The sequence below is a fragment of the Acinonyx jubatus genome, chromosome A3 (assembly GCF_027475565.1).
Source record: "Acinonyx jubatus isolate Ajub_Pintada_27869175 chromosome A3, VMU_Ajub_asm_v1.0, whole genome shotgun sequence".
Lineage (NCBI taxonomy): Eukaryota > Metazoa > Chordata > Mammalia > Carnivora > Felidae > Acinonyx > Acinonyx jubatus.
The window spans coordinates 112,144,304-112,171,704 of NC_069388.1; the positions used below are offsets into that span (position 1 = coordinate 112,144,304).

General features: G+C 40.2%; 1 protein-coding gene and 1 long non-coding RNA gene across 3 annotated transcripts in view; one reads left to right on the forward strand and one right to left on the reverse strand.

Annotated features, from left to right (window-relative positions):
* The window catches only part of NLRC4 (NLR family CARD domain containing 4), a 37,272-nt gene continuing 9,871 nt past the window's right edge, over window positions 1–27,401 (forward strand). Inside the window, exons 1-9 of one of the 2 annotated variants that reach the window (XM_053201035.1) lie at window positions 1–218; window positions 5,663–5,799; window positions 6,979–7,102; window positions 9,947–10,207; window positions 10,924–12,915; window positions 18,170–18,262; window positions 19,959–20,129; window positions 22,368–22,460; window positions 23,583–23,750. In XM_053201035.1, the coding sequence (XP_053057010.1) occupies window position 7,102; window positions 9,947–10,207; window positions 10,924–12,915; window positions 18,170–18,262; window positions 19,959–20,129; window positions 22,368–22,460; window positions 23,583–23,750 (2,779 nt within the window). In that variant the 5' untranslated portion in view covers window positions 1–218; window positions 5,663–5,799; window positions 6,979–7,101. The remainder of the gene's footprint in view (window positions 219–5,662; window positions 5,800–6,978; window positions 7,103–9,946; window positions 10,208–10,923; window positions 12,916–18,169; window positions 18,263–19,958; window positions 20,130–22,367; window positions 22,461–23,582; window positions 23,751–27,401) is intronic. The other variant, XM_027033509.2, reaches the window with a different exon arrangement.
* LOC128311281 (uncharacterized) lies at window positions 12,661–25,709 on the reverse strand. Its single transcript, XR_008289592.1, has 3 exons — window positions 25,045–25,709; window positions 13,787–13,953; window positions 12,661–12,787 (listed from the first exon to the last, which is right to left on the reverse strand). It is a non-coding gene; the product is annotated as an uncharacterized LOC128311281 (long non-coding RNA).

Genomic DNA, 27,401 nt, shown 5'->3' on the forward strand with positions numbered 1-27,401 from the left:
AACTGGTAGTTTTGGTATCCAAACCATTCTTACTACACTTTGGAAAAAAAAAAAAGGAACTTATGTTGGCCCTTCTCTTACAATCCCCTACCACAGGGGCAGGGAGACATTCAACCCACACAACACTTTACGTGAAACAGGAAGCTAATAAGAAGAAACTTTATTTTGAAAGCCTCTTTTGATCCACCAAGAAGAGGGCAACTGGATTGCTCAGCCAGGTAACGTGGGGAGAGAGAAGGGGGTTTTAGGTGGGTTTCAGAATCAAATACTAAACTGTGGGTTTACATTCAATTAAAGCTTGGGTGTGGGGATATAAAAAGCTTACCACTGAAGAATGTGCTTTTGCATGGCTGGCTGGATTTGACTGCTGGGAAACTTTTAAGGGTGTTAGCCTGGTCTGCTGGGGTGTCATGAGATTACTTGGAATTGATGTTAAATGCACATTAAGTCAGAGAGGTGTGTTTTTCTATGAGACAAAGTGAAGGAAAGGACTTTGAAAAATACTTGTTGGACTTATAGAAAGGAAACCTACTCTTTTTCCTAAAAGTGTTGTTAGAGTCATAGGTCAGAACTGAAAAGGCCTGGGAGTGGGGGAGCTATGTAGTCCCTTCAGCCTCTGAATTCCTGACAAGAAAGCTGATATCTGGAGAGAGAAGTGAAAGAAACTGCTGTTCACAGGACATCTATTATTGACAGTACTGACAGGGTCTCTACATACTTTCTCTCAGTTAATCCTTACAACCCTAGTTTAGAGAGGTGGAAACTGGCAGAGAGTTTAAATGACTGCTTTGGGGTGCCTGGTTGGCTCAGTTGGTTAAGTGACCTACTCTTGATTTTGGCTCAGGTCATGATCTCACTGTTCATGGGTTTGAGCCCTGCATCAGGCTGCTTGGAATTCTCTCTCTCTCTTAAATAAATAAACTTTAAAAAAAAAAAGATAGAACCACGTCTCCTGTCACTCTCTTAAGAGTTGGGCAAACTTCTCCGCTGTCTTATAGTCTGCTCAGGCCACCATCACAGAATACCACAGAAACAGAATGCATTTTTCTCACAGTTCTTGAGGCTACAGTTCAAGATCAAAGTGTCAGAAGTTTTGGTTTCTCCTGAAACCTTCGTTTTCAAAAAAAAATTTTTTTTAATATTTATTTTTGAGAGAGAGACAGAGCATGAGTGGGAGAGGGGCAGAGAGAGAAAGGGAGACACAGAATCCAAAGCAGGCCCCAGGCTCTGAGCTGTCAGCTCGGAGCTCCTCGTGGGGCTTGAACCCACAGACTGCAAGATCATAACCTGAGCCAAAGTCTGATGCTTAACCAACTGAGCCAAGGTGTCACCTGAAACCTTGGTTTTCAGACGGCTGCCTTCTCACTGTGTCCTCACATGGTCTCCACTGGGCAAGAATCCCTGGGGTCTCTCTTTGCGTGTACAAATCTTACCTTCTTATAGGACCCCAGTCAGATTGGATTAGGGCCCACCCTCATTTTAACTTAATTACCCTCTTTACAGGCCTTATTTCCAAATAGCCATAGAGTGAGTACTGGGGGTTAGAGCTTCAACATATGGATTTTGGGGAACATAATTCAGCTACAACACTAATACTAAGAATAATATTTTCTAGTATCCAAACTGAATATGAATTTTTGGCAACTTCAGAATCAGCTGAGATGCCTGCCTGATGATCCACGTAGCAATTTTAATTCATTATTTTAGCAGACAAAGTGACTGATGGCCAACTCAGGGACTAGCTTATTGTGTTTACATGTGAATATAAGGATCTTCTTGGCTCCTTCCTCTATCTTCTTCCTCTTGTCTGTTCTCACTGAACTCTGCTTAGTCAGTGGAGGTCTGATACCTCCAAGACCCATACCTTTTTTGTGGGGGTAGAAAGGGAGGGAAGAAACTATAGTAGCTCCTGTTTACTGAGTCTTTTCTGTGTACTAAGGCCTCCCAGCTTAACAGTGGTAGAGCTGAAATTTGCACTCAGTCCTGACACCAAAATAGGCCCTTGCTCACGCTCACGTGCTATCCTCATCCTTGCTTCCAGGCTGTAACCCCCCATGGCTCCTTCTCTATGCTGCCCCTCTGCCTAGAAATACCCTTCTGCCTTTACTGCCTGGTGAACTTTGGTTTCCTTCAAAACAACTCAAAAGTCACCTCTTCCAGGCAGAATTAAATATCCCTCCACAGGGGTTGCTCTAGAACACTGACCTTCAAAACTTCATTGACTGCCACTCGCAATAAGAAATACATCTTCTAAGGGCGCCCGGGTGGCTCAGTTGGTTGAGCGTCCTTCTTCGGCTCAGGTCATGATCTCGTGGTCTGTGAGTTTGAGCCCCACGTCGGGCTCTGTGCTGACAGCTCAGAGCCTGGAGCCTGGTTTGGATTCTGTGTCTCCCTCTCTCTCTGCCCCTCCCCTGCTCATGCTCTGTCTCTCTCTCTCTGTCAAAAATAAACATTAAAAAAAATTTTTTTTAAAGAAATACATCTTCTATCACTACCCAGTGCCAGGGTACATAAATAATTGAAATAAAACGTTCATGTGTTCTGATAGTTTTAATTCTATTTCATTAAAAATATATATCCTAAGGCACCTGCCTGGCTCAATCAGAGGAGCATGCAACTCTTAATCTTGGGGTTGTGTATTCGAACCCCACATTGGGTGTAGACATTACTTAAAATAAAAACAGAAATAAACTTAAAAAAAATTAAAAAACTAAAAATATATATACTAATTGTAACCCACTTAAGTTACTATCATGACCTGCTAATGAGTTGGCCGATTTGAAAAACTGCTCACAAAGATACTCTTTCTCGTTTTGACAACTTTTCTTGTTTCTCTCATCTCTGAAAGCCTCAGATCCTCCAGCTCTACATATAAATGTGCTGGGGTCCAGTTCTTTTCTGATACTGGTTCCTGAGAGGTTTCTGATTATCAGTTTCTACTCCTTCTGGGTTTCTACTCCAGGAAGTAGGACTTTCTGTATCTTCCTGTCTTTCTCTCCAGCCTGGGGGGGCACCTGTTTGCCCCAATTCTCTGACAGATCTAAAAAGAGGTGTTGATTTTCAGTTTAGGCAGTTACTTTTTACTTGGTATGCGGATGGAGTAATGACTTCTCTATACGCCAGACCAGAAAACAGAAGTCAAAAATGCTTCCTTTAAAAATAGAAAGCAATAAGGGTGCCTGGGTGTCTTAGTTAAGCGTCCAACTCTTGCTTTCGGCTCAGGTCATGATCTCATGGTTTGTGAGGTTGAGCCTTGCATCAGGCTCCGCGCTGAGCATGGGGCCTTCTTGGGACTCTCCCTCTCCCTCTCTCTCTCTGCCTCTCCCTTGCTCACACACTCTCTCTCTCTCAAAATAAATAAAACATTAAAAAAATAGAAATCAATAATTTTTTTAACATCTATTTATTTTTGAGAGACACAGAGAAACAGAGTGTGAGCAGGGTAGGGGCAGAGAGAGAAAGAGACACAGAATCCGAAGCAGGCTCCAGGCTCTGAGCTGTCAGCACAGAGCCCAATGCAGGTCTCAAACTCATGAACCTTCAGATCATGACCTGAGCTGAGGTCAGACACTTAACCGACTGAGCCACTCAGGCGCCCCAAGAGAAATCAGTAAAACTTTAAATTTATATGGAAATGCAAACAGTTCTTAAAAAAAAAATTGAAGAGTTTACACTACCTGATTTCAAGACTTATTATAAGGATGCAATAATCAAGACAGTGCGATAATGGCATAAGAACAGACATATAAATCAATGGAACAGAATAGAATCCAGAAGCAGATTCACAAATTCAATGGGTAAAGGATATTTTTTTCAACCGATCATGCTGGAAAAATTGGACATCTCTATGGGGAAAAAAACAAACTTCAACTCATCATCTTCATAAACAAAAACTATCCCCAAATGGATCAATGACCTAAATGTAAAAGCTAAAATTATAAAACCTCTACAAGAAAACTTAGGTGAAAATCTTTGTGGCTTGGGATAACAATGATTTTGTAGATAGGACACAAATAGCATGAACCAAAGAAGAAAAAATTAATAAGGTGGAATTCAGGGGCTCCTGGGTCACTCAGGCTGTTAAACGTCCGACTCTTGATTTCAGCTCAGGTCATGATCTCATGGTTGTGCAATTGAGCCCCTTGTCCAGCTCCACACTGGGCTGGGTGTGGAGGCTGCTTGGGATTCTCTCTCTCCCTCTCCCTCTGCCCCTCTGCTGGGTGCGAGCTCAGGAGTGTGTGCACATGCTCACTCTAGCTCTCTCTCTCTCTCTCTTTCTCTCTCTCTCTCTCAGTCCCACTATCTCTCTTTCAAAAAACAAACAAAGCCACCCCCCAAAAAACAAAAAAAACACACCAAGGTAGAATTTATAAAAAGGAAAATGTTTTGTTTTCCAAAAGATACAAGGCTGTTGTATTAATAAAACCTTTGTATTAACCATGTTTTTAATATTTTATATTTTATGATGCTTGGCTTCCTCGGGGGTTTTGCTAGCTGGGAGAGCCTGTGCCTACCAGGGCTAACTAATTCCTAGGAACAGCGAAACACTTGTCTGTATGTGTGCCTTTCTTACGCAAAACAACTAATCCAAAGACATCCCTAACCACCAACTTTACTAACAGGCACCAAGCCATTATTCCCTTGCCTTAAATCACTCCAGAGTCACCATTATATCCCAGAGTTTGCCAAAATTATTCAAACTGTCTAATCCTAAACTTGTTCAAACTTGCCTGCCCTGCCTTACCCATTTCTTCCTGTGAAAACTATAATGCAGGCTGTGGGCTAAGCTTTCTCCTTTTCTCCTGTCTCCTGATCAATTCCGGCGCTGCTCGGGCAGCCCTGTGTGATGTGGCGTCCCCTCCTTCTACTGGGAGTTGTAAGTAATAAAACTTCTTTTATTGGTATTGATCTCTCCATTTGGTCACTCCATTATCTCTATAAATTAATTCCTGGATACAATCAAAGCAACCACAGATTAGGAGAAAACACTCACAGTACATATAACCAAGAAACAATTTATATCCAGAATCTATGAAGAACTCTTGAAAGTCAGTAATTAGAAGACAACTTAATTTGTAAAATGGGTAAAAGATCTGTACAAATACTTCACAGAAGATTTATGAAAGAATGATAAAGTACATGAAAAGATGTTCAACATCATTAAATGAAAATTAAAAATACATAATGAGATACCACTAAAATAAAAAAGATAGATAATGCCAAGTGTTGGTGAGAATTTGGAACAGTTGGAACTGTTAGTTTTACACGGTGGTAGGCATGTAAAATGGTAATAACCACTTTGAAAAATGGTTTGGCACCTTCTACAAAATTAACATACACTTGGGGCACGTGGGTGGCTCAGTTAAACACCGGACTTTGGCTAAGGTCATGATCTTACGGTTTGTGAATTTGAGCCGCATATCAGGCTCTCTGCTGTCATACCAGAGCCTGCTTCAGATCCTCTGTCTCCCTCTCCCTGCCCCTCTCCCCACTCTCTCACGCACTCTTTCTCTCTCTCAAAAAATAAACATTAAAAAAATTAACATACACTTACCGTATGACTCAGAAATTCTACTTCTAGGTATTTATCCAAGAGAAATGAAAATATATGTCCATAAAGATAGTAATATATGAATGTTCATAGCAGTTTCACTCATTATAGCCACAAACTGGAAACAAATCAAATGCCAATCAATCAAATTGATAAATAAACTGATCTGTTTATACAATGGAATACTGCTCAATCAAAAAAGGACTTTACCAATAAATGCAAACAAGGCAAATCTCAAAAACATGATGGTAAGTGAAAGGAGCCAGACACAAGAGAACATACTACATTTTTCCATTTATATGACTCTCTAGAACATGTGAAACTAATTTACAGTTAAAGAAATTGATCAGTGGTTGCTTTGGTGAGGAATAGGAGGGATGGATTACACAAGGAAACTTTCTGCAGTGATAGAAATAGTCTAAATATAGACTGGGGTATTATTGACTTTGGTGTGTACATTTGTCAAAGCTCCTTGCATTTTATTGTCTGTAGTTTTTGTATCATATATAATTATATTTTAATATAATATAATAATATATACATACAAATGTGTTATATAATATATAATTATTATAATCATTAACATTTATTATATATAATAAACATATATACATCAAATACATAATATAATACCTGCATACAAATATACCATATATATGTATGTCTTGTATATAATTATACCTTAATGAGGTTGATATTTTTGTTTTTGTGTTGTTGTTGTTGTTTTGTTTTGTTTTGAGAGAGAGAGAGAGTGTGTGAAAGCAGGGGAGAGAGGCACAGGGAGAGAGAGAGAGAATTAAGCCTGGGATCATGACCTGAGCCCAAATCAAGAGTTGGACACTCAGCCAACTGAATCACCCAGGAGCCCTAACGAGGTTGATTTTTTTTTATTAAAAAAACTTTTTTTTAATGTTTATTTATTTTTGAGAGGGAGACAGAGTGCGAGCAGGGGAGGGGCAGAGAGAGGGAGAGACGCAGAACCCTAAGCAGTCTCCGGGCTCTGACCTGTCAGAGCCCAACGTGGGGCTCAAATTTGTCAACCAAGAGATCATGACCTGGGACAAAGTCAGATGCCAAACCAACTGAGCCACCCAGGCTCCCCAATGAGGTTGATTTTTTAAATGAAGCAGTTTAAGGGGCACCTGGCTAGCTCAGTAGGAAGAGTATGTGACGCTTGATCTCAGGGTTGTGAGTTCAAGCCCCACATTGGGTGTAGAGATAACTAAAACAAACAAACATAACTAAATAAAATGAATTAGTTTAAAACTTAACTGCTATAGAAAGGTCTGAAAACATATAGTAAATTAAAAAAACAAACAAACGAATGTCAAACAGTATATACAGTGTGTCCCTATTTGGTGTGGAAAAAAATAAGTACAAAAGTGACAATGGTTGCTGCCTGATAGCTTTTGGTTCTGTTTTGTTAGTTTTACAGAATGAGGAGCAGTTGTACAAAAAGAAGGGAACAGTATTAGAATCATCTTTGACCTGTGCATTTGGAAATATCATCTATTGAGATATAGAAAAGTGAAAATCTTTTTTTCAGAACAAGTAAGTATACTAGAAATTAAATCTGCTTGGTTGTATAGTGTGCCACCAAATATGGATGATATTGAATGGGAAATCAATCTGTGTCTTCTCCCCAACAGTTATTTGTGGAATTCCCCATAAATATTCTGTGGTTTTGAGAATTCAGTTACAAACATGGCAACCCATGATAACCGGCACAACCCCATATAGAACAGGATTTACGCACAAAGAGTAACCAGGTGTATGTTTTAAAATGTTGGTCCCCTGCCATTCCCTATTCAGCCGCACCCTCCCATCCAGACAGCAAAGAGCTACACCTGTCAAGATCATTATGAAGAAACATGGTGTGGATCCAAGTGGCAACCAAAATGTAATGCTTTCCACTTTGATGACTGGAGTGAGACCCGTGCTATTCAATATGGTAACCACTAGCCACATGTATCTATTTAAATGTGAATTTAAATAAATAAAAATTAAGTAAAATTTAAAATTCAGTTGCACAGTTGGGCGAGCCACATTTCAAGTGCTCAAGAGCCACCGTGGCTAGTGGTTACTCTACTGGACAGTGCAAACTGAGGACATGCCCATCATCTCAGAATATTGTACTGTATTAGCACTGGCCTAGATAGAATCTGATAAGAATGAATACTGAACGAATGAATGAATGAATGAACGAATGAATGAATGAATAAGCAGCAGTGTTTTCACCTAATTACTTGATAAGAGAGGAGTATGGTAGTCCAGACAGGGGGAGGTACACCACGGTTAACAATAAGAATACCTTACAGTTACACAGCAGTGCACTTTTCAAATTTTAAAACATTTTTATGTATGTGACTTCTGCGATTTTATTCAATCTTTCTCATCAGTCTTCCAAACAGAGAAAGTATCAATGTCTTAATTTTATAGATGAAGAAATGTTAGTCTCAAACAGGCTAGCATTGGGTGCCTGGGTGGCTCAGTCAGTAAAGCGTCTGACTTCAGGTTATGATTTCATCATGATCTCACGGTTTGTGGAATCGAGCCCTATGTTGGGCTCTTTGTTGACAGCTCAGAGCCTGGAGCCTGTTTCAGAGTCTGTCTCCCTCTCTCTCTGCCCCTCCCCCACTTGTACTCTGTGTCTCTCTCTTTCTCTCTCTCTCCCTCTCTCAAAAATAAATATTAAATAGAAACTTAAAAAGGCTAGCCTTGTGACCTTTCATAGTCTCTAGGCCTCTCTGAGGTGACATTTCTTTGGCTATCCAATGAAGAGCCTGGCTAGACTCAGACTCAAGGTTCATCTCTGTAGGGATGCTGCAGAAGCCAAGAGGACAGATGAGACCCTGGAGGGGAGAGGTAAGACTCGCTGACAGGTCATGTGCACTGTCATCTGGTACCATTCCAACTGAGGTTAGTGGTAGAAACTGAGACGGACAGAAAGGGAAGCTGGGTGAAATCCTGGGGATCAGAATGAGTGCCAGATGGTGCCTTTCAGACCAGAGAGGCCTTGGGGTCTTCAGGAGGAGCACATCATTTACATGAGATGAGCTTAAGATCTGAAAAGCAGGAGCAGCCTAATACAGGAAGAAAACTAGTGCAGACAGTGCCCAAGAGTGAAAAACCAGGGAGACATTTCTCCAAGCTGTGAAGGGCTGCTTAGGTGCAGTGTGGTCTGCATCTGAGAGTTAGATCTCAGAGAGCTGGAAACAGAAGTGTACAGCTTCTCCGGGAACTTGGAGAGGTGCCAGAGCTCACCCCTGGTACAGACGACTGTTTTGCACACATACTCTACAGAAAAGACCAAATTCTATGGGAGGTAAAATGTGCTACTCCTCTGAGTGGTGACAGCAGAATCGTTGGCTAAAAACAGTAAGTAACGTATTGAGCTATTCTTTTGTATGAGATATTATACAGGAATTCTCGTAACTTCATAAGTTCAATAGTGTTCCCAGCTCCAGTGTGACAGGTAAGCAACCAGGGCTGGAGTGGAGCTGGTTCTTACTGTTTAGTGAGGCCTGTTGAATTTTCATGATTTTTCTTAGCCAGCTGACATGTTATTAGCTTGAAATCAGCCATGGCAAAAATATTTCTACCATGGAGATTGGTGACATACTACAAATTAGGGCCTTTACCCCCAGAGAAAAAGGTTGTTTACATATATATATATATATATATATATATATATATATATATATATATATATACACATAAGGTTGTTTACATATATATATATATGAAATAGACTCTTTAATGTTTATTTATTTTTGAGAGAGAGAGAGAGAGAGAGAGAGAGAGAGACAGAGTGTGAGCGGGGGAGGGGCAGAGAGAGAGGGAGACACAGAATCCAAAGCAGGCTCCAGGCTCTGAACTGTCAGCACAGAGCCCGACACAGGGCTGAACCCACAAACTGCGAAGTCATGACCTGAGCCAAAGTCAGATGCTTAACCGACTGAGCCCCCCAGGCGTCCCAAGTGTGTTCAATATTTAGCAGCACAGCACTGAAATAGGCTCAGAGAGATTTAGCAACTTGCTGAGGTTACACTGATGGTAGCAACTAGCAGATCCTAAGCCAGTTTCATTATTCTAAAGCCCACAGTCTTACCACTATGACCTCCCTAGAGACCCTTTTATATTGGGGCACAAGACTGGTCCCCTTACTTCATGACCAAAGAAACACCATGTTGCTCAATAAAAACTCTGGGATTGAGGGTGAGGGTTTTGCAGAGCTTTTCTTGAGGGCCTGGAATTCAAACATTTGACATTTCCATAGCTCAAGGTGGGTCCAGAGGGGGAAAACTGCATGACCCTACTGCTCTGTCAACAGGATGCTGAGATGTACATTTTACGTAAATAAATCGATGTGCGTGTTTTCCCCCATCTCCTCAGTGAATTTCATAAAGGAGAATAGTCAAGTGCTCATTCAAAGGATGGGAATGACTGTTATAAAGCAAATTGTGGATGAGCTATTTGTGTGGAATGTTCTGAATTACGAAGAAGTAAGTGTCATTTGCTGTGAGAAGGTTGAGCAGGATGCTGCAAGAGGGATCATTCACATGATTCTGAAGAAGGGTTCGGAATCCTGTAACCTCTTTCTCAAATCCCTTGAAAAATGGAACTATCCCCTGTTTCAGGACTTGAATGGACAAAGTAAGTATCAGTTTTCTTGTATCTGTTCTACAAACATAATAAACCATGAAGAAGATTCATAATCCCCACGAGAGAGCCTCTGCCCTCCTCCCTCCTTACATCACTGGGGAGTGGGTTTTGGTTCTGCGAAGGAAAAAGTCAGACACTCTCAGAAAAAACTCCCATTATATCCCTTGTTGGTGAAGCCAAATAAGTAATGCCAGGGTCAGGGATTAATGATTTAGTAAAGACTCATTTCAAAATCAAACTGGATAATGAAGGCACTTAAATTAATGCAGTCATGGTTCTTGACATTCCTTAGGCCAATGCGGAATCGTTTTTAATAATATTATCATTAAATAATAACTTGTATTTTGTTTTATGATAGATTTTAATCAAGGTTAAGGCTTGATCTGGGGAAAGTTACCCCTAACCACCCCTCACGGCCCACACCACCCCACACCACCCCACTATTCTCACACACTTTCAAACTTAACCCAAACACAGACTCCTATTTCCAATTGACTGCTGCAAAGACCATGTGGTGGAAAGAAGGAAACAGAAGACAAAAGGGGAAGAGTAAATATTTGGAACCTTTGTGCCAGCTCAGAACTGGAGAAGGAAAGTAAAGTCACCAATGGAGTATTCCCAACATAAATCCCTCTTCATCCTCCTGAAAACTTAAGTTCTGGGGAAACACAGAATTGGGTCCTCTAACCTTACCTCTTCTCTAACAGGTCTTTCTAAGCAGATGTCAGAAGAAGTCTTAGATGATTTGGCTCAGAGTCTAAAGTATTTATACAATACTCCATCTTTCCTGAACTTCTATCCTCTGGGTGAAGACTTTGACATTATTTTTAATTTGAAAAGCACCTTCACAGAACCTGTTCTATGGAAGAAGGACCATCACCATCACCGACTGGAGCAGCTGACCCTGGATGGGCTGCTAGACACTCTTCAGAGTCCCTGCATCATTGAGGGGGAATCAGGCAAAGGGAAGTCCACTCTGCTGCAGCAAATCGCCATGCTCTGGGCTTCCGGAATGTGTGGGGCTCTCACCAAGTTCAAATTAGTCTTCTTTGTCCGTCTGAGCAGGGCCCAGGGTGGGCTCCTTGAAACTCTGTGTGATCAACTCCTGGATATACCTGACACCATCAGGAAGCAGACTTTCATGGCCATGCTGCTGAAGCTACGGCAGAGAGTTCTGTTTCTCCTTGATGGCTACAATGAATTCAAGGCCCAGAACTGCCCAGAGATTGAAGCCCTCATAAAGGAGAACCACCGCTTCAAGAATATGGTCATTGTCACCACCACCACTGAGTGCCTGAGACACATCAGGCAGTTTGGTGCCCTGATTGCCGAGGTAGGGGACATGACAGAGGACAGTGCCCAGACTCTCATCCGAGAAGTGCTGATGAAGGAGCATGCTGAAGGCTTGTTGCTCCAAATTAGGAAATCCAGATGCTTGAGGAACCTGATGAAGACCCCTCTCTTCGTGGTCATCACTTGTGTAATCCAGATGGGGGAAAGTGAGTTCCACTCCTACACACAAACAACACTGTTCCGCACCTTCTATGACCTGCTGATACAGAAGAACAAGTACAAACTTAAGGGGCTGGCTGCAGGTGACTTCGCTCAGAGCCTGAACCACTGTGGAGACCTAGCTCTGGAGGGTGTGTTCTCCCACAGGTTTGATTTCCAACCAGAGGACATGTCCAGTGTGAACGAGGATGTCCTACTGACAACTGGACTCCTCTGTAAATACACAGCTCAACAGTTCAAGCCAAAGTATAAATTCTTTCATAACTCCTTCCAGGAGTACATAGCAGGACGCAGACTCAGCAGTTTGCTGAAGTCTCAAGAGCCAGAGGAAGTGACCAAGGGGAAAGGTTATTTGCAGAAAATGGTTTTCATTTCAGACATTACATCCAAGTATAGCAACCTGCTCCTGTACACATGTGGATCATCTCCTGAAGCCACCAGGACTGTTCTGGAACACCTTGCAGCAGTGTATCAACATGGCAGCCTCCTTGGGCTCTCCGTCACCCAGAAACCTCTCTGGAGGCAGGAGTCTATACAAAATGTGAAAAACACCACCGTGCAAGAAACTCTGAAAGCCATAAACATCAGTTCCTTTACAGAGTGTGGCATTAATCTATTCCATGAGAGTATATCCAAATCAGACCTGAGTAAAGAATTTGAAGCTTTCTTTTGTGGCAAAAGCTTATATATCAACTCAGAGAACATCCCCGATTACTTATTTGACTTCTTTGAACACTTGCCTAATTGTGCAAGTGCTCTGGACTTCATTAAACTGGACTTCTACGGAGAAGCTATGGCTTTGAGGGACACGACCACAGAAGACACAAGCAGGACTCAGGAAGGGTCCTCAGAAACCTACATTCCCAGCAGGGCTGTGTCTTTGTTCTTCAACTGGAAGCAGGAATTCAAGACTCTGGAGGTCACACTCCGGGACTTCAGCAAGTTGAATAAACAAGATATCAAATATCTGGGAAAGATATTCAGTTCTGCTAAAAACCTCAGATTGTGCATTAAGAGATGTGCTGGTGTGGCCGGAAGCTTTAGTTTGGTCCTCCGCACCTGTAAGAACATTTATTCTCTCATCCTGGAAGCCAGTCCACTCACCATAGAAGATGAGCAGCATATCACATCCGTGACAAACCTAAAAACCTTGAGTATTCAGGACCTACAGACTCCACGGCTGCCAGGTATTACAAACATCAGCAGTTTAAGCTATAATCAAGCCTGTTTGGGTGCCATGGAAATATTAGATATCATACAGTTTTGCTTTAAATTTTCTAATAGTTTCTTTTTTATTTTTAAAAAATTTTAATGTTTATTTTTGAGAGAGAGAAAGAGAGAGACAGAATCCAAAGCAGGCTCCAGGCTCTGAGTTGTCAGCGCAGAGCCCAACCTGGGGCTCGAACTCATGAAGCACGAGATCGTGACCTGAGCCAAAGTCAGATGTTTAGCCGACTGAGCCACCCACGGGTCCCTGAATTTTCTAAAAGTTTCAACCAGATGTCAGGACTTGGAAGAGAGGTAGGAGGACTGAGCAAGAGAGGTCCATAAGGGGGTAGACTGTCATACGGGGAGGCCCTAGGGAGAATTCCCAGAGCTGAAGCTATACGGTCTGACTGAATGGCAATATAGTTTATATGGTAGTGTGTGTGTGTGTGCGCGCGCGTGCGTGCGTCCATGTGAGGTAGGTTAAGCTCATCTTTTCTGACCTGTCCCCCTTCTCCAACTCCATCCATTACCCACTGCTTCCCTGCCAAATGGCACCCCTCCCCACTTCAATTCTGGGAGGAAATCCAGCCTGTAAACTCATCACTTGCAGGAGCTGGTAGCTAATTGTGTTGCCGGATTCTCATCCAGGAGATTGCAGAGCATACCCACCCCCCCCCCCCATCCCCAACGCCAACTATATTTCATTTTGAAAAAAGATTGTGGGGACAGATTTTGTCTAACATGAAGAAATTTCAGATCTCAGACACATACATGTTGAGCCAATCTTTCTGAATAAAGGCAAATTTTCCCCAAATGCAAAATACTATTGAAGGTGAATGTCTGCCTTACCTGTACAGACCAGCTTTACCTGTGTAGACCAGCCTGTTGACTCGAACAGGGGCTACTTTGTGGTGTGAACCTACAGGCTGGCAGGAGCCTTGCTCTACTTGACTGTAATCCAAGATTACTTTTCATTTGCAATAGATTTCTCATCAAGCTCTGCCTCATCTGTCACCCTGTAAAGGAAATTTCATATCACTTTAAAAATCTAGAATCTGGGGGCGCCTGGGTGGCTCAGTCGGTCAAGCGTCCGACTTCAGCTCAGGTCACGATCTTGCGGTCTGTGAGTTCGAGCCCCGCGTCTGGCTCTGGGCTGATGGCTCAGAGCCTGGAACCTGCTTCCGGTTCTGTGTCTCCCTCTCTCTCTGCCCCTCCCCCGTTCATGCTCTGTCTCTCTCTGTCTCAAAAATAAATACACGTTAAAAAAATTTTTTTTAAAAATCTAGAATCTGGGGCGCCTGGGTAGCTCAGTTGGTTAAGTGACTCTTGATTTCCACTACTGGTTCATGGAATTGAGCCCTTGGTGGGGCTCTGAGCTAACAGTATGGAGTCTGCTTGGGATTCTCTCTCTCCTTCTCTCTCTGCCCCTCCCCCGCCTCGATAAGTAAATATTTTGAAAAACCTAGAATCTCTTGCACAGATAATCTTTGCAACCTTCTACTTAATGCAGGAATCCCTTCCATAAGGTTCAGCATAGTCACCAAGACTTCATTTAGATTACCTTCTGTGTCAGGAAGTTCACTATCTCCTCTTGATGGCTATTCCTTTCTGCTGATCTTGCAAACTGTCACCTCTATGCTGAATTTAGCCTACATATTATGTAGAGTTTTCTTTTGAATGTTTGCCAATATTTTGTTCTTAATTTTTAAAATTTATTTTTTAAGTAATATATTCACATGATTCAAATTATAAAACAATCTACAGTGAAACCTCCTTCCCTTTCACATCCCCCAGCCATGACCCTTCTGCCGGAGTTGTCAGCATTTTGACATTGGGAGATTGCAGTGTGAAAACACAGGTTACTCATTTCTCTTGACAATTGTAGGTCCAGCAACTGTGGGCCTGCATCTTCACTTGGTAACAATTGGTAGAGCTTCATGAACTTCTCCTGTGCCCTTTGGACAAGATACATAATATCCACGTGGGCACAGTGCCCACCTGTTCTACTTCTTGGAATGACATTATCTCCCTGGACCTTGTTGACATTTGAGTTTGTAATCAGTGCTCACTCTTTCTTATAGCTAAAAATTCAGTTCCCTGACATTTCTACCCAAGGTTGATTTCTATTTTTGCCCTCCACATCTCTTCAGAATATTCCTAGTTCATCTGTTTCTTTGCTGAATAGTATTACATTACATGGACAGGCCACAGTTTATCTCATCACCTCTGAAAGACACGTAGGTTATTTCCAGTTTGGGCGATTATAAACAGAGATACTATAAATGTTTGTATGCAGGTTTTTGTGTGAAACACAAGTTTTCAAATCACTCAGGTAAATACCTAGGAGTGGGATTGCTAAGCCATATGACAAGTCTTTGTTTAACTTTTTTTTTTAAGTTTATTTCTTTTCAGAGAGAAAGAGGGCAAGCACAAGTTGGGGAGGGGCAGAGAGAGTAGGGAGAGAGAATCCCAAGCAGGCTCTGTCAGCACAGATGTGGATGTGGATCCACATGATGTGGATCTTGATGTGGATCTGATGTGGATCTTGAACTCACAACCAAGAAATCTTGACCTGAGCAGAAATCAAGAGTCAGATTCTTAACCCACTGAGCCACCCAGACACTCCCAACTTTTTTTTTTAATGTTAATTTATTTTTGAGAGAACGCAAGCAGGGGAGAGGCGGGTGGGGACAGAAGATCTGAAGCGGGCTCTGTGCTGACAGCAGCGAGTCTGATGTGAGGCTCAAACTCATGGTCACTACCTGAGCTGGAGTCAGATGCTCAGCTGACTGAACCACCCACGTGCCCCTCGTGCTTGTTTAACTTTTTAAGAAACTTCCACGCTATTTTCCAGTTTGTACCATTTGACATTTCCAATAGCAATATATGAGGGGTTTAGCTGCTCTGCATTCTCACTAGCACTTACCATCCTGTCTGTGTGTGTGTGTGTTTTATTTTTGTCATTCTACAATTGCCTTAAAATAAGAAAAAAAAAATTGACAACACCAAGTGGAGACGAGGATGTAGAGCAACTGGAACTCTGGGTGTAGTGTTCTTTCATCATACTTATCTGATAAAATAGAAAACTCTTTATAGGTTTGTTTGCCAACTATATACCTCTTTGGCCAAGTATCTTAAGTTTTCATCCATCTGTTGATTAGGTAATTTATCTTCTTAATGTTGAGTTTTGAGTGTTCTTTATATGCTCAAATGTGTACGAAGAATACCAGTCCTTTGTCAGATAAGTGATTTGAAAACATCTTCTCCCAATCTGTAGCTAGTCTTTTCATTTTTTTTTTAATTTTTAATATTTATTTATTTTTGAGAGAGACAGAGACAGAGCATGAGACGGGGAGGGGCAGAGAGAGAGAGGGAGACACTGGATCTGAAGCAGGCTCCAGGCTCTTGAGCTGTCAGCACAGAGACCGACGCAGGGCTCGAACCCATGGACCATGGGATCATGACCTGAGCTGAAGCCGGACGCTTAACCGACTGAGCCACCCAGGTGCCCCTAGTCTTTTCATTCTCTTAATAGCATCTTTCATAGAACAAAAATTTTAGATTTAGTTGCAGTCATTTTTTCTTGTACAAATCAAGCTTTTGGTGTCATGTCTAAAAACTTTTTGCCTAACCCCAGGTCATGAAGATTTTCTCCTATCTTTTTTTCTTAAAGTTTACATTGACATTTATGATCCATTTGGGTTAATGTTTATATAAAATATGATGCTTAGATCAAGGTTCATTTTTCTTGCATACGGATATCCAGTTGTTCTATTCATTGAAATGACTATTCTTTCATGTTTGAATTGCCTTTGTATTTTGTCCGAAACCATTTGGCTGTGATTATGTTGGCTGTGTTTCTGGACTCTATTCGCCTATTGATCCATCAATTGCCAGTACCCTTGTATATTCCTTGATAATTTCATCTTGTCTTAGTAACTGTAGCTTTATAGGAAGTCATAAAATTGAATAGTGTTGTTTCTACAACTTTATTCTTTTTCAGAATTGTTTTTTATATTCTGGTTCCTTTGGCTTTCACATTGTTTATATAATCAAAAACTTCCTGGATATTGGTTGGAATTATATTAAATCTATAAGCCATTTTAGGGAGAATTGATAACTTTATTTTGTTGAATCTTTCAATCCATGAGCATGGTTTCTCTTTCCATTTATTTAGATTTTCTTTTATTTCCTTTATCATAATTTATAGTTTTCATCATGTTCATCCTGCATATGTTTTATCAGATTTACACTTAACTTTTTGATTCTTTTGGAGTTACTGTAAATGGAATTTTAAAAAATTGGCTGCCAAATATTTATTGCTACTATATAGAAATGCAATAGATTTTTGTGTATCAATCTTATAATCTGCACATTTGCTACACTCACTTGATGTCACTTCCAAAAAGACAGGTTTATTGCTTCCTTTCCAATTTGTTTTTATTTTATTCTCTTGCCTTATTGCACTGATTATGACTTGCAGTGCAATGTTGAATAGGAGGGGTGAGAGTGAACATCCTCCCTTGTTCCTGATGTTAGCAACAAAGCATTCAGACTTTCACCAGTAAGTATGATATCAACTGTAGTTTTTTTGTAGATGACTTTTATCAGGTTGAAGAAATTTCCTTCTATTCCTAGGTTGCTGAGAATTATTATGGATGTATGTCAGATAATGTCAAATTTTTTTTCTGCATCAACATACTTGATCAGGTAGTTTTTCTTCTTTAGATTAATACATTGAATTACACACATTGATATCCAAATATCGAAACAGCTCTGCATTCTCTGTATAAAGCCCACTTGGTGGTTGTATAATATTCTTTTTATATATGGTTGAGTTCTTTAGTAATATTTTATTGAGGATTTTGCTTCTATGTTCATGAATGATACTTGTCTTAAGTTTTCTTTTGTTTTATTCTCTTGGTCTGGGATTTATATTATTTAATGATAGCATCATGAAAACCTTACAAGTCTTATTATTAAATTTCCAAGTATTTGGAAATTTCCTTGTTATCTTTCTGTTATTATTTTCTAGTCTAACTCCATTATATTCGGAGAACATGCTTTTAGCTAAAGAAGATGCCCATTTCTGACCAAAAAAACAAAAGCAAAACACTCTTGTGTCAATTTCACGAGCATCTCTTGCCCATGGAGCAGCTAAAATTTTTTGATTGGTAACAAAAATCTAGTAAATGACAAATGAACATAGTCAATTCTTTTTTCTTTTTCCAGGTGGTCTGACTGACAGCTTGGGTAATTTGAAGAATCTTATGAAGCTCATACTGTACAACATTAAGATGAATGAGGAAGATGCTATAAAATTAGGTCAGATTTTTATTTTCTTTGTTATTTTTATTAATGTAAGCTTGATAATAAGAACAGTTAACTTAAGACTCCTAGACACTGGTTGTGTCTGTATAAGGCAAGGATGCCTTAATCTACTTGTGTTACATTGATTTTCTAGACGTTTTTCTCCATGGCCATTGCAATCCTTCAGCACCATTTTATGTAAATTGCACACACCTAGACTGTAACGCTTTGGGGGACAGAAGCCATGATATGTTTTTATCTTCCTGGCTGATTGACTATGTTTATATTTGAAGCATAGAAACAGTATAAAAAAGTTTATACTGTGGTTTCATAATTAAATAAAGCTTTGTAAATGGAATGGAACACAAGAAGGAATGTGGACCAAGAAAACCTAAACAGTACGAGCAGAATGTGTGGTTTGTCACAGGGAGCCAGCCTCTCCAGGACAGGGAGAATTCCCATTGAAGCTGTTTCCTTCCAGTGTCCCTGCTTTCTGCCCTTTCTGCTCTTTTTTTCCCCACTGTTTGAGCCCTCAGTTAAATGTTCCTCAGCCTTATTCTTTTTTATTCTGCTTCCTGCCTAAAGACAACCTTATCCTATAATTGAAAAATGGCTGCCCTTTTTTTCATTACATGGCCTATATAAGAATAATCAGATTAATTCAGTGTTCAATAAACATCTGTTGCATGCCTATAAATTACTCAGAGTATTAGAGCTGGAAGGAGCCTCAGAGCATCTAGTTCAACTCTCTCATTTTACTGCCACTGAAACCTAGAACAGTTTATTGACTTGTGCAAGGTCTCACTAATTGGTACAAAGGGTTCAAAAATACCTATCTCAGATGATCTGGTCCCCAGGAACCAGTCTGGGGTAGGGGGCGCCTGGGTGGCTCAGTTAGTTAAACATCTGACTCTTGATCTCAGCTCAGGTCTTGATTTCAGGGTTCCGAGTTCAAGCCCCACATTGGGTTCTGTTCTGGGTATGAAGCCTACTTTAAAAACAAAAAAAGGAACCAGTCTGAGCTTAAATAGACAAATCTAAGTTTATTGTTTATTAAAGGGTTACTATGCATAGGTTAGACACTACACTAGGTACTTTTACATACTTCCTCTCATTGGATCCTCACAATAATCCCAGGACATAGGTATAATTATCCCTAAATCCACAGCCAAAATGTTGAATAACCTGTCCAAGGTTACACAATTAAAGTATGGGATCCAGGAATCAAACTGACTGAACTCATGTTCACAACCCCTAAACTATATAGTTGACTATAAACAGTTACACTAGAAGCACACCAAGGAACTGAAGTCCCCATGCTACCCCTCTGAATTCAGACTCCACCCCTCCTAAAATTTGGGGGGAGATTAAGAGAAAGTGCTCATTCAAAATATTTCATCCTCATCCTACCAAAAATATGGTAAAAGGCACACATTGATATGCATTAAAATACTGCCCATTTACTATAGTTTTTCTCATGTTACTGAGAGAATGACCTCCACATAGGTGACCTTGGTATGGTCCAGGAGATTGGAGAGTAATGGTTGAAAGAAGAACAACTCTCTTCAGCTTTTATAACTCAAGGTCTCTAGAGATAGAGTGTGGCAAGATCTGTGTGCAATTGTTCTTTGCTTTCTTTTCAGTCCATCAGTCTATGTTTAAATCAAATTAACTTGGTGTCCTAATGTATTTCCTTTCCTACTTTTTGCAGCTGAAGGTCTGACAAACCTGAAGAAGTTGTGTTTACTTCATATGACCCACTTGTCTGACATTGGGAAGGGAATGGATTACATAGTAAAGTCTCTGTCAGCTGAACCCTGTGACCTTGAAGAAATCCAATTAGTCTCCTGCTGCCTGTCTGCCAATGCTATGAAAACCCTAGGTAACTGTTGCCTGCATTAAGTGAATGAGAACAGTGTAAGAGAACATGTGATACTTTCATACTAATACATGTTAAGTCTCTCAAAAGGAAATTTAATTTTTAGAGAAACTGGAAAAGATAATAAAGACTTCCAGGTAATATCTAGCCTGTTTTTAATGATCTTCTCCATGACTGGAATGAAAATGGAGAATTAGGAGAACATTTCAGAATAATGGAAGATATTATAATTTTAAGATATGGTGAACAAAAAGAAAAGAAGAAATAGGTGCTTGAAACTTGGCACATGCTCTGTTATATAATAACTGCCTAATAAATATTTAGATGATGGATAAATAAATGATTGAGAAGCAGAGAGAGAAGGATTTTCTTAAATGTTCTCAGGCCATCCAATTCTTACCCACTGCCCTTTTAAAATGCAGCTAACGTACATTAATATAAGAGTTGAGTCTTGGGGTGCCTGGGTGGCTCCGTCAGTTAGCGTCCGACTCTTGATTTTGGCTCAGGTCATGATCTCATGGTTTGTGAGATCAAGCCCCATGTTGAGCTCCACACTGACAGTACAGAGCCTGCTTGAGATTCTCTTTCTGCCTCTCCTCCACTTGTGCTCTATCTCAAAACAAATAAACTAAAAAAAATTTTTTTTAACTTAAAAAAATAAACTTAAAAAAACTACTCGGAATCTGTAAAATGAAATCATTTGTATGCTACTATAAACCAAAAGCTAGAGAAACCCATGATTAGAAGAGGCTAGATAAACACTAGGAAAACAAGGATAAGTAGATCCTTACTTCTCTACCTGATCCTGGAAACAGACAGACTTAGAACTATAAATAGCAGCTGTACTCTTTTTGAGAGAAGTTCCATGGGTTTTTTATGTTAAAGCACCAAACCCCAGAAGTTATTTTACTCTACAATTGAGTAAAAGTGATAATAGCTGGGGCAACTGGCTGGCTCAGTCAGTACAGCATGTGATTCTTCATCTTGGGGTCATGAGTTCAAGCCCCAGGTTGGGTGTAGAGCTTACCTAAAAAAATAATTTTAAAAACAGCTAATAATAATAATAATAATAATAATAATAATAATAATAATAGCTAATAGTTTAATAAGAGTATATATCATGAAAAACCTCTTTTAATTAGAGATATTTCTTATTAGTCTTGATAGGAGAAATTTCAATTAGATTAAACAACCATGATAAATACCTAATGTAAAGAAAAGAACTAAGCAGTTTTTAGCTAGAGTGATGGTATTCTACGATTAATGTTTGCGTGTAAAATAATTTTCCATATTTTTTACCTCAACATAATTATATCTTTTGCAGATAGCATGGAATTGAGTCTTGCTTTTTGGGGAAAAAAAAAAAAAGTCCAGTCTTATTTCTGCCTTTTAATTAGTGCTTAGTCCATTTACATTTAATGTAATTATTGATGTGGATAGATTTTCATCTGCCATTTTGCTATTTGTTTTCTATTTTTCTCACCTCTTTTTTTTTTTTACTTCCTAAGTTTTTATTATTAACATCACAACTATGACATTACCAAAATCATTTAAATTAAGATAAAGAACTGCTCATTTCATCTGTTTTTGTTGTTGTTGTTGTTCCTTTGTTTCTCCTGCAATAAGGACATTTTAGAATTGGAAACAATCTTACATTTTATCTAGTTCAACTTCCTTGTTCTTTGTTTTTAAGTTTTTGTGTGTTTTTTTTTTTAAGTTTATTTTTGAGAGGGAGAGAAAGAGTGTGTACAGGGAAGGGGCAGAGAAAGAGGAAGAGGGAGAATCCTGAGGAGGCTCCACCCCACCAGCACAGAGCCTGATGCAGGGCTCAAACTCAGGAACTGTGAGTCAGACACTCAACTGACTGAGCCACCCAGGCGCCCCTCAACTTCCTCATTCTAAAGATGAAGCTTCAGTGGAAGCTTGGAGAAATGGAGTGACCTTCCTATAGTTATGTAACAAGTATATTTTATGCTGCATTAGGCTTTACATTAAGTTTATTAGTCAGAGCTTAGGACTGGAAATATCTATCTGTCCATTAGTCATAGCCATGAAAGTTCAGGGTTAAATCTAGCCAGATACCTTTGGGAATAATTAAATAATTTAACTAATCAGGTCAAATAATGATGTGTATGCTACCAACAAAGAAGACAAGGACTTAGGATTCTCCTAAGGATATTTTTAAAATGCATATATAGTTCTGTAAAAGCCTTTTAATTTTGGATTGAAATTTTTTCCCAGCTCAGAATCTTCACAATTTGGCCAAACTGAGCATTCTTGATTTATCTGAAAATCACCTGGAAAAGGATGGAAATGAAGCTCTACATGAACTGAGTAAGAATAACAATTTAGCCAAAATCACATAGTTGAGTATATGTACTAGATAGTCAGAAACACGTATCTGGGCCCTGATGTTTTTTGGTCCATGTGTGCCTTACTAGTCATCCCTCAACGGACACAGACCAATGACTTTGAGCTACCAGTTTTCACACGCTCATCACACCTGAGGCTCACAACTGCTTGCTTCATTGTAGGGGGCCAGTGTCTGAGACTAATTGATATTCAAAACGAATTTGTTTAAGGAGTTAATGATAAGATTTTTATTTTACTTTCTTTTCTTAATGTTTATTTATTTTGGAGAAAGAGACAGAGTGGAAACAGGGGAGGAGCAGAAAGAGAGGGAGTCACAGAATCTGAAGCAGGCTCCAGGCTCTGAGCTGTCAGCACAGAGCCTGATGTGGGGCTCAAACTCACAAACCTGAGTTTGAAAGATCCTGACCTGAGCCAAAGTCAAACACCTAACTGACTGAGTCACCCAGGCACCCCAATGACAAGATTTTTAAAGTGTGATAGTGATATTGTGATTACATTTTTTTTCTTTTTTTTTTTTTTAAGAACTATATGGGGCACCTGAGTGGCTCAGTCAGTTAAGCGTCCACTTCAGCTCAGGTCATGATCTCAAGGTTCTTGAGTCTGAGCCCTGCATTGGGCTCTGCAGAGCCTGGAGCCTGCTTCAGATTCTGTCTCCCTTTCTCTCTGCCCCTCCCCTGCTCACACTCTGTCTCTCAACAATAAACATTAAAAAAATAAAAAATAAATTAATTAAATTAAATTAAAAAAAGAACTGTATTTACTGTCTGAGATTTGCTTTAAAATAATTCAGGAGAAAAAGAATTAGGTGAGGATGAAGGAAGCTTGTCCATAAACTGATGTTTGTTGAAGGTTGGCTTATTAGTACATATAGTTTCATTATACTATTCTGCATAATATTTGTATACTCTTGAGTACTTTCCACAAAAATATTAACCAAAATTCAAGTAGATTCTCATCGCATCAACACACAATGAGTAGGCTGCAGAGATAAAGACTATTCCTTCTCCCACATCCCTTCATTCTTCATCAAGAAGAATCCATTGAGATGGATTCAATTCCTGCATTGCTCTCTGGTTCTTGAAGTTGACAGGCTGTACATCCTGGAACAGCTGACTGTGCTCATGTTGCCCTGGTGGAGTGATGTACGAGTTAGTCTGACCAGGCTGTTGGAGCAACTGGAGGGGGCCCTGCGGCTCATCAAGCTTGGGCTGAAAAACTGGAGACTCACAGATGCAGAGATTAGAATTCTAGGTAGGTACATGCATACAGAGCCAAGAGAAAAGAAGTGAGCTCTAACAAAGCTCTTAAGTTGGTTTTAAAAATTAATTAATTGTATTTATTTATTTACCTTCTCTTTTTGTTAAGATTTTATTTTTTAATGTTTATGTATTTATTTTGAGAGAGAGAGAGAGTGTGTGTGCGTAAGTCGGGGCAGGGGCAGAGAGAGAGGGAGGAGAGAGAGAATCCTAGGCTCCATGCTGTGAGTGCAGAGCCAGATGCAAGGCTTGATCCCATGAACCATGAGCTCAGAATCTGAGCTGAAATCAAGTGTCAGATGCGTAACCGACTGAGCCACCCAGGTGCTCCAAGATTTTATTTTTAAGTAATGTCTACACCCAGTGTGGGGCTTGAACTCACAACCCTTAGATCAAGAGTCACATTCTCTACCAACAGAGCCATCCGGGGGCCCCACCGCCTCTTTTTGTACAAGTATATTTAAAGAGCATTCAAGGAGTATTAATTAATCAAGAGATTAAGGAGTAAAATGATTTAAACATTTTTAAACATTTATTATGAGAGAGAGAGAGAGAGAGAGACAGAGAGAGGCAGAGAGTGAGGGAGACAGCGAGAATCCAAGCAGGCTCTGTGCTGTCAGAGAACCATGAGATCATGACCTGAGCTGACATCAAGAGTCAGGTGCTTAACCGAATGAGCCACCCAGGAGCCCCAAGGAGTAAAATGGTTTAAAACACTGGCCTGCCTTCAGGTTTTTAAGCATTAAAAAGTATTAAAGGAAAAACATTCCCATTACCTGAGAAGGTATATTATGTTTAGGAATTGCTTTTCCTACCCTTAACTGTCTGAAATTCAGCAATGCTCCTCCAGTTTGGGGAAATATTTTTAAGTTACCTGTTGGGTATTTAAAACATATAAAGGTAGAGGCACATGCATGGCTCAGTGGTTGGGCGTCTCACTCTGGATTTCTGCTCAGGTCACCATCTATCGGTTCGTCAGATCAAACCCGTGCTTGAGATTCTCTCTCTGCCTCTCGCTCTGACCCTCTCCCATGCACCCATGTGCTCGTGCTGTCTCTCTTTCAAAGTAAATAAGCTTAAAAAAAAATATAAAGGTAAATGCAACTTTATCTAAATGGGATCACTGAGTATCTTTAAGCAATTGTGATATAACCCAGGAACAAATAGAGATACAGAAATGACTGAAGCACTTGATGAAAGGTCTTCATTCTACCTGTGTGTTATTAATTTCTATGTAACAGATTATCCCCCAAAACAGTGTCTCAAAATAACTATAAATGTTATCTCACAATTTCTGTGGGTGAGGAAAGTGGTAACCGCGTGGTTCTGGCTTAGGCTCTGTCACGAGGTTGCAGTCCAGATGTTGGATGGGGCTGCCGGAGGATCTGCTTTCTGGGTGGCTCCCCAGTGGGTTGGCAGGTTGCCCAGAGGCCTCACTTTCTCACCCCTGGACCTCTCCATAGGCTGCATGAATGTTTTCACAGTGTGGCGGCTCACTTCCCTCAGAGCAAGAGATGTAAGAGAAAACCATTTAGAAGCTGCAATGTCTTTTATGAGCTGGCCTTGGAAGGTCATTTCTGCTGTATGCTGTTGGTTACTTGGGTCAGCCCTATCCACTGTGGGATGGGACAACACAGGGGAGAATATACTAGGATGTGAGGATCACTGGCCCCATCTTAACTGCTGACTACAATACCATCTAAGGCAACATTGGTGAAAGCAACCTTGACTTTATTTCTGTCCCAGATTGTCTAGAATATATTTGTAGTGTACAAAATTATGAAACTTATGCTTTTAGCCATTTTAAGTGTGCAGTTCTGTGGTATTAAGGACATTCACATTTTTGAGCCACCGCCATCACATCCATCTCTAGAACTTTTTCATCTTCCTTGACTAAACCTCTGTACCCATTACAAAACTAACTCCCCACCTACTCCTGTATTTAAAACCTTTTCTCCTAAGTGCTTAGGCTGCTCCAGGGTTTTAGCCTTCCCTAATGGTGCTTCAAATGCTGGATTTTTTTCTTCCCTTAATTCTTAACTCTAACTTTACTCACTCCCTTAACCCATCAAATCATGTAATTCTGGGTGTCATTCTTACAGATCCCTTCTCTATTCTGGGTGATTTTGGAGGCAGGTGGCTTCTGTGACAGGCTAATTAGTTAGCTAATAAATTATCCCTGTCAGGTAACTTCATACCTTAAACAAGTTGGAAAGGATATGTGTTTTTTCTTCCAAATTTTTATTAAAATTCAAATGAGCTCATACATAGTGTAGCATTTGGGTCAGGAGTAGAATTTAGGGATTTGTCACTTACATATAACACCCAGTGCTCATCACAAGTGTCCTTAATGCCCATCACCCACTTAGCTCATCCCTCCACCCATTTCCCCTCCAGCAGCCCTCAGTTTGTTCTCTATATGAAGAGTTTCTTATGGTTTGTCTCCCTCTCTATTTTTCCTTCCTTTCCTCTATGTTCATATTTTGTTTCTTAAATTCCACATGAGTAGAATCATATAGTATTTGCCTTTCTCTGACTAACTTATTTTGCTTAGCGTAATATACTTTAGTGCCATACATATCATGGCAAATGGCAAGATTTCATTCTTTCTGAATGCCAAGTAATATTCCGTGATAGGTATAGATATAGATAGAGAGATAGAGAGAGAGAGAGATATTTGGCTATTGTTGACAGCACTGCTATAAACATTGGGTACATATACCCCTTTGAATCAATATTTTTGTACCCTTTGGATAAATACCTAGTAGTGCAATTGCTGGGTCATAGGGTAGTTCTATTTTTAACTTTTTGAAGAATCTCCTTACTGTTCTCCAGAGTGGCTGCACCAGTTTGCATTCCCACCAATAGTGTAAGAGGGTTCCCCTTTCTCCACAAGGGATGTGTCTTTTTCAGGCCACTGGAAAGTGTGTAGAATTAGAATCATTTGTTTGGGAGGCATTTTTAGGTAGAGGCCTTTTAGCATCTTTCACATATTTAAGTAGTTAGCTGCCTGATTTGCCCACTTCTCAGGCTGGCCAGTGAGACCAGAGAAAGAGACTGTACATTTAATTAAGTAAGAACTGAGCTAGGCAGTAATTTGCCACTTGACTTTAGTTGCCCAGGGCCTTATAGCCTCCACATGTAAATGAGAAAAATAAGAGTAACAAAAGGCAGCTGGCTCTTGGAAATTGAGCTGTAACAATGTATCCTCAAATGCAAGTAAAAAAAAAAAGTATAAAATGAACAACTCAATAGCAGTAACTACTTTATTCTCAAAGTGTTTTAAAGAAGAACTTGTGGAATTATCATTACATCCCTAATAACAGATAGCATTATCCCTGTTTTATAAAAAGGCAGAGACATAAGGTAGTCATACTAAAGCAGGGAAAGAAAGGGTTGCAGACAGAAGAGCAAGAGTTGAAGATGTGGGGAGACAGTGTGGCTGCTGGTCCCTACCCTAGTCCCCTCCAGACATTTCTTTCACCTCCCACAAGTAGGAAAAGCAGTCTGCTTGTGCTTAAGCCATAAGCTGGAGTGAAAACCAAGTATTCTCTGCCTTTGGTCTCTCCCAGGTGATGAGGCTGCTATCTAGAGGCTCCATCTTTGTGAAATGGTGAGTGCCCTGCTTTTGGGGTCAGATCTGCCC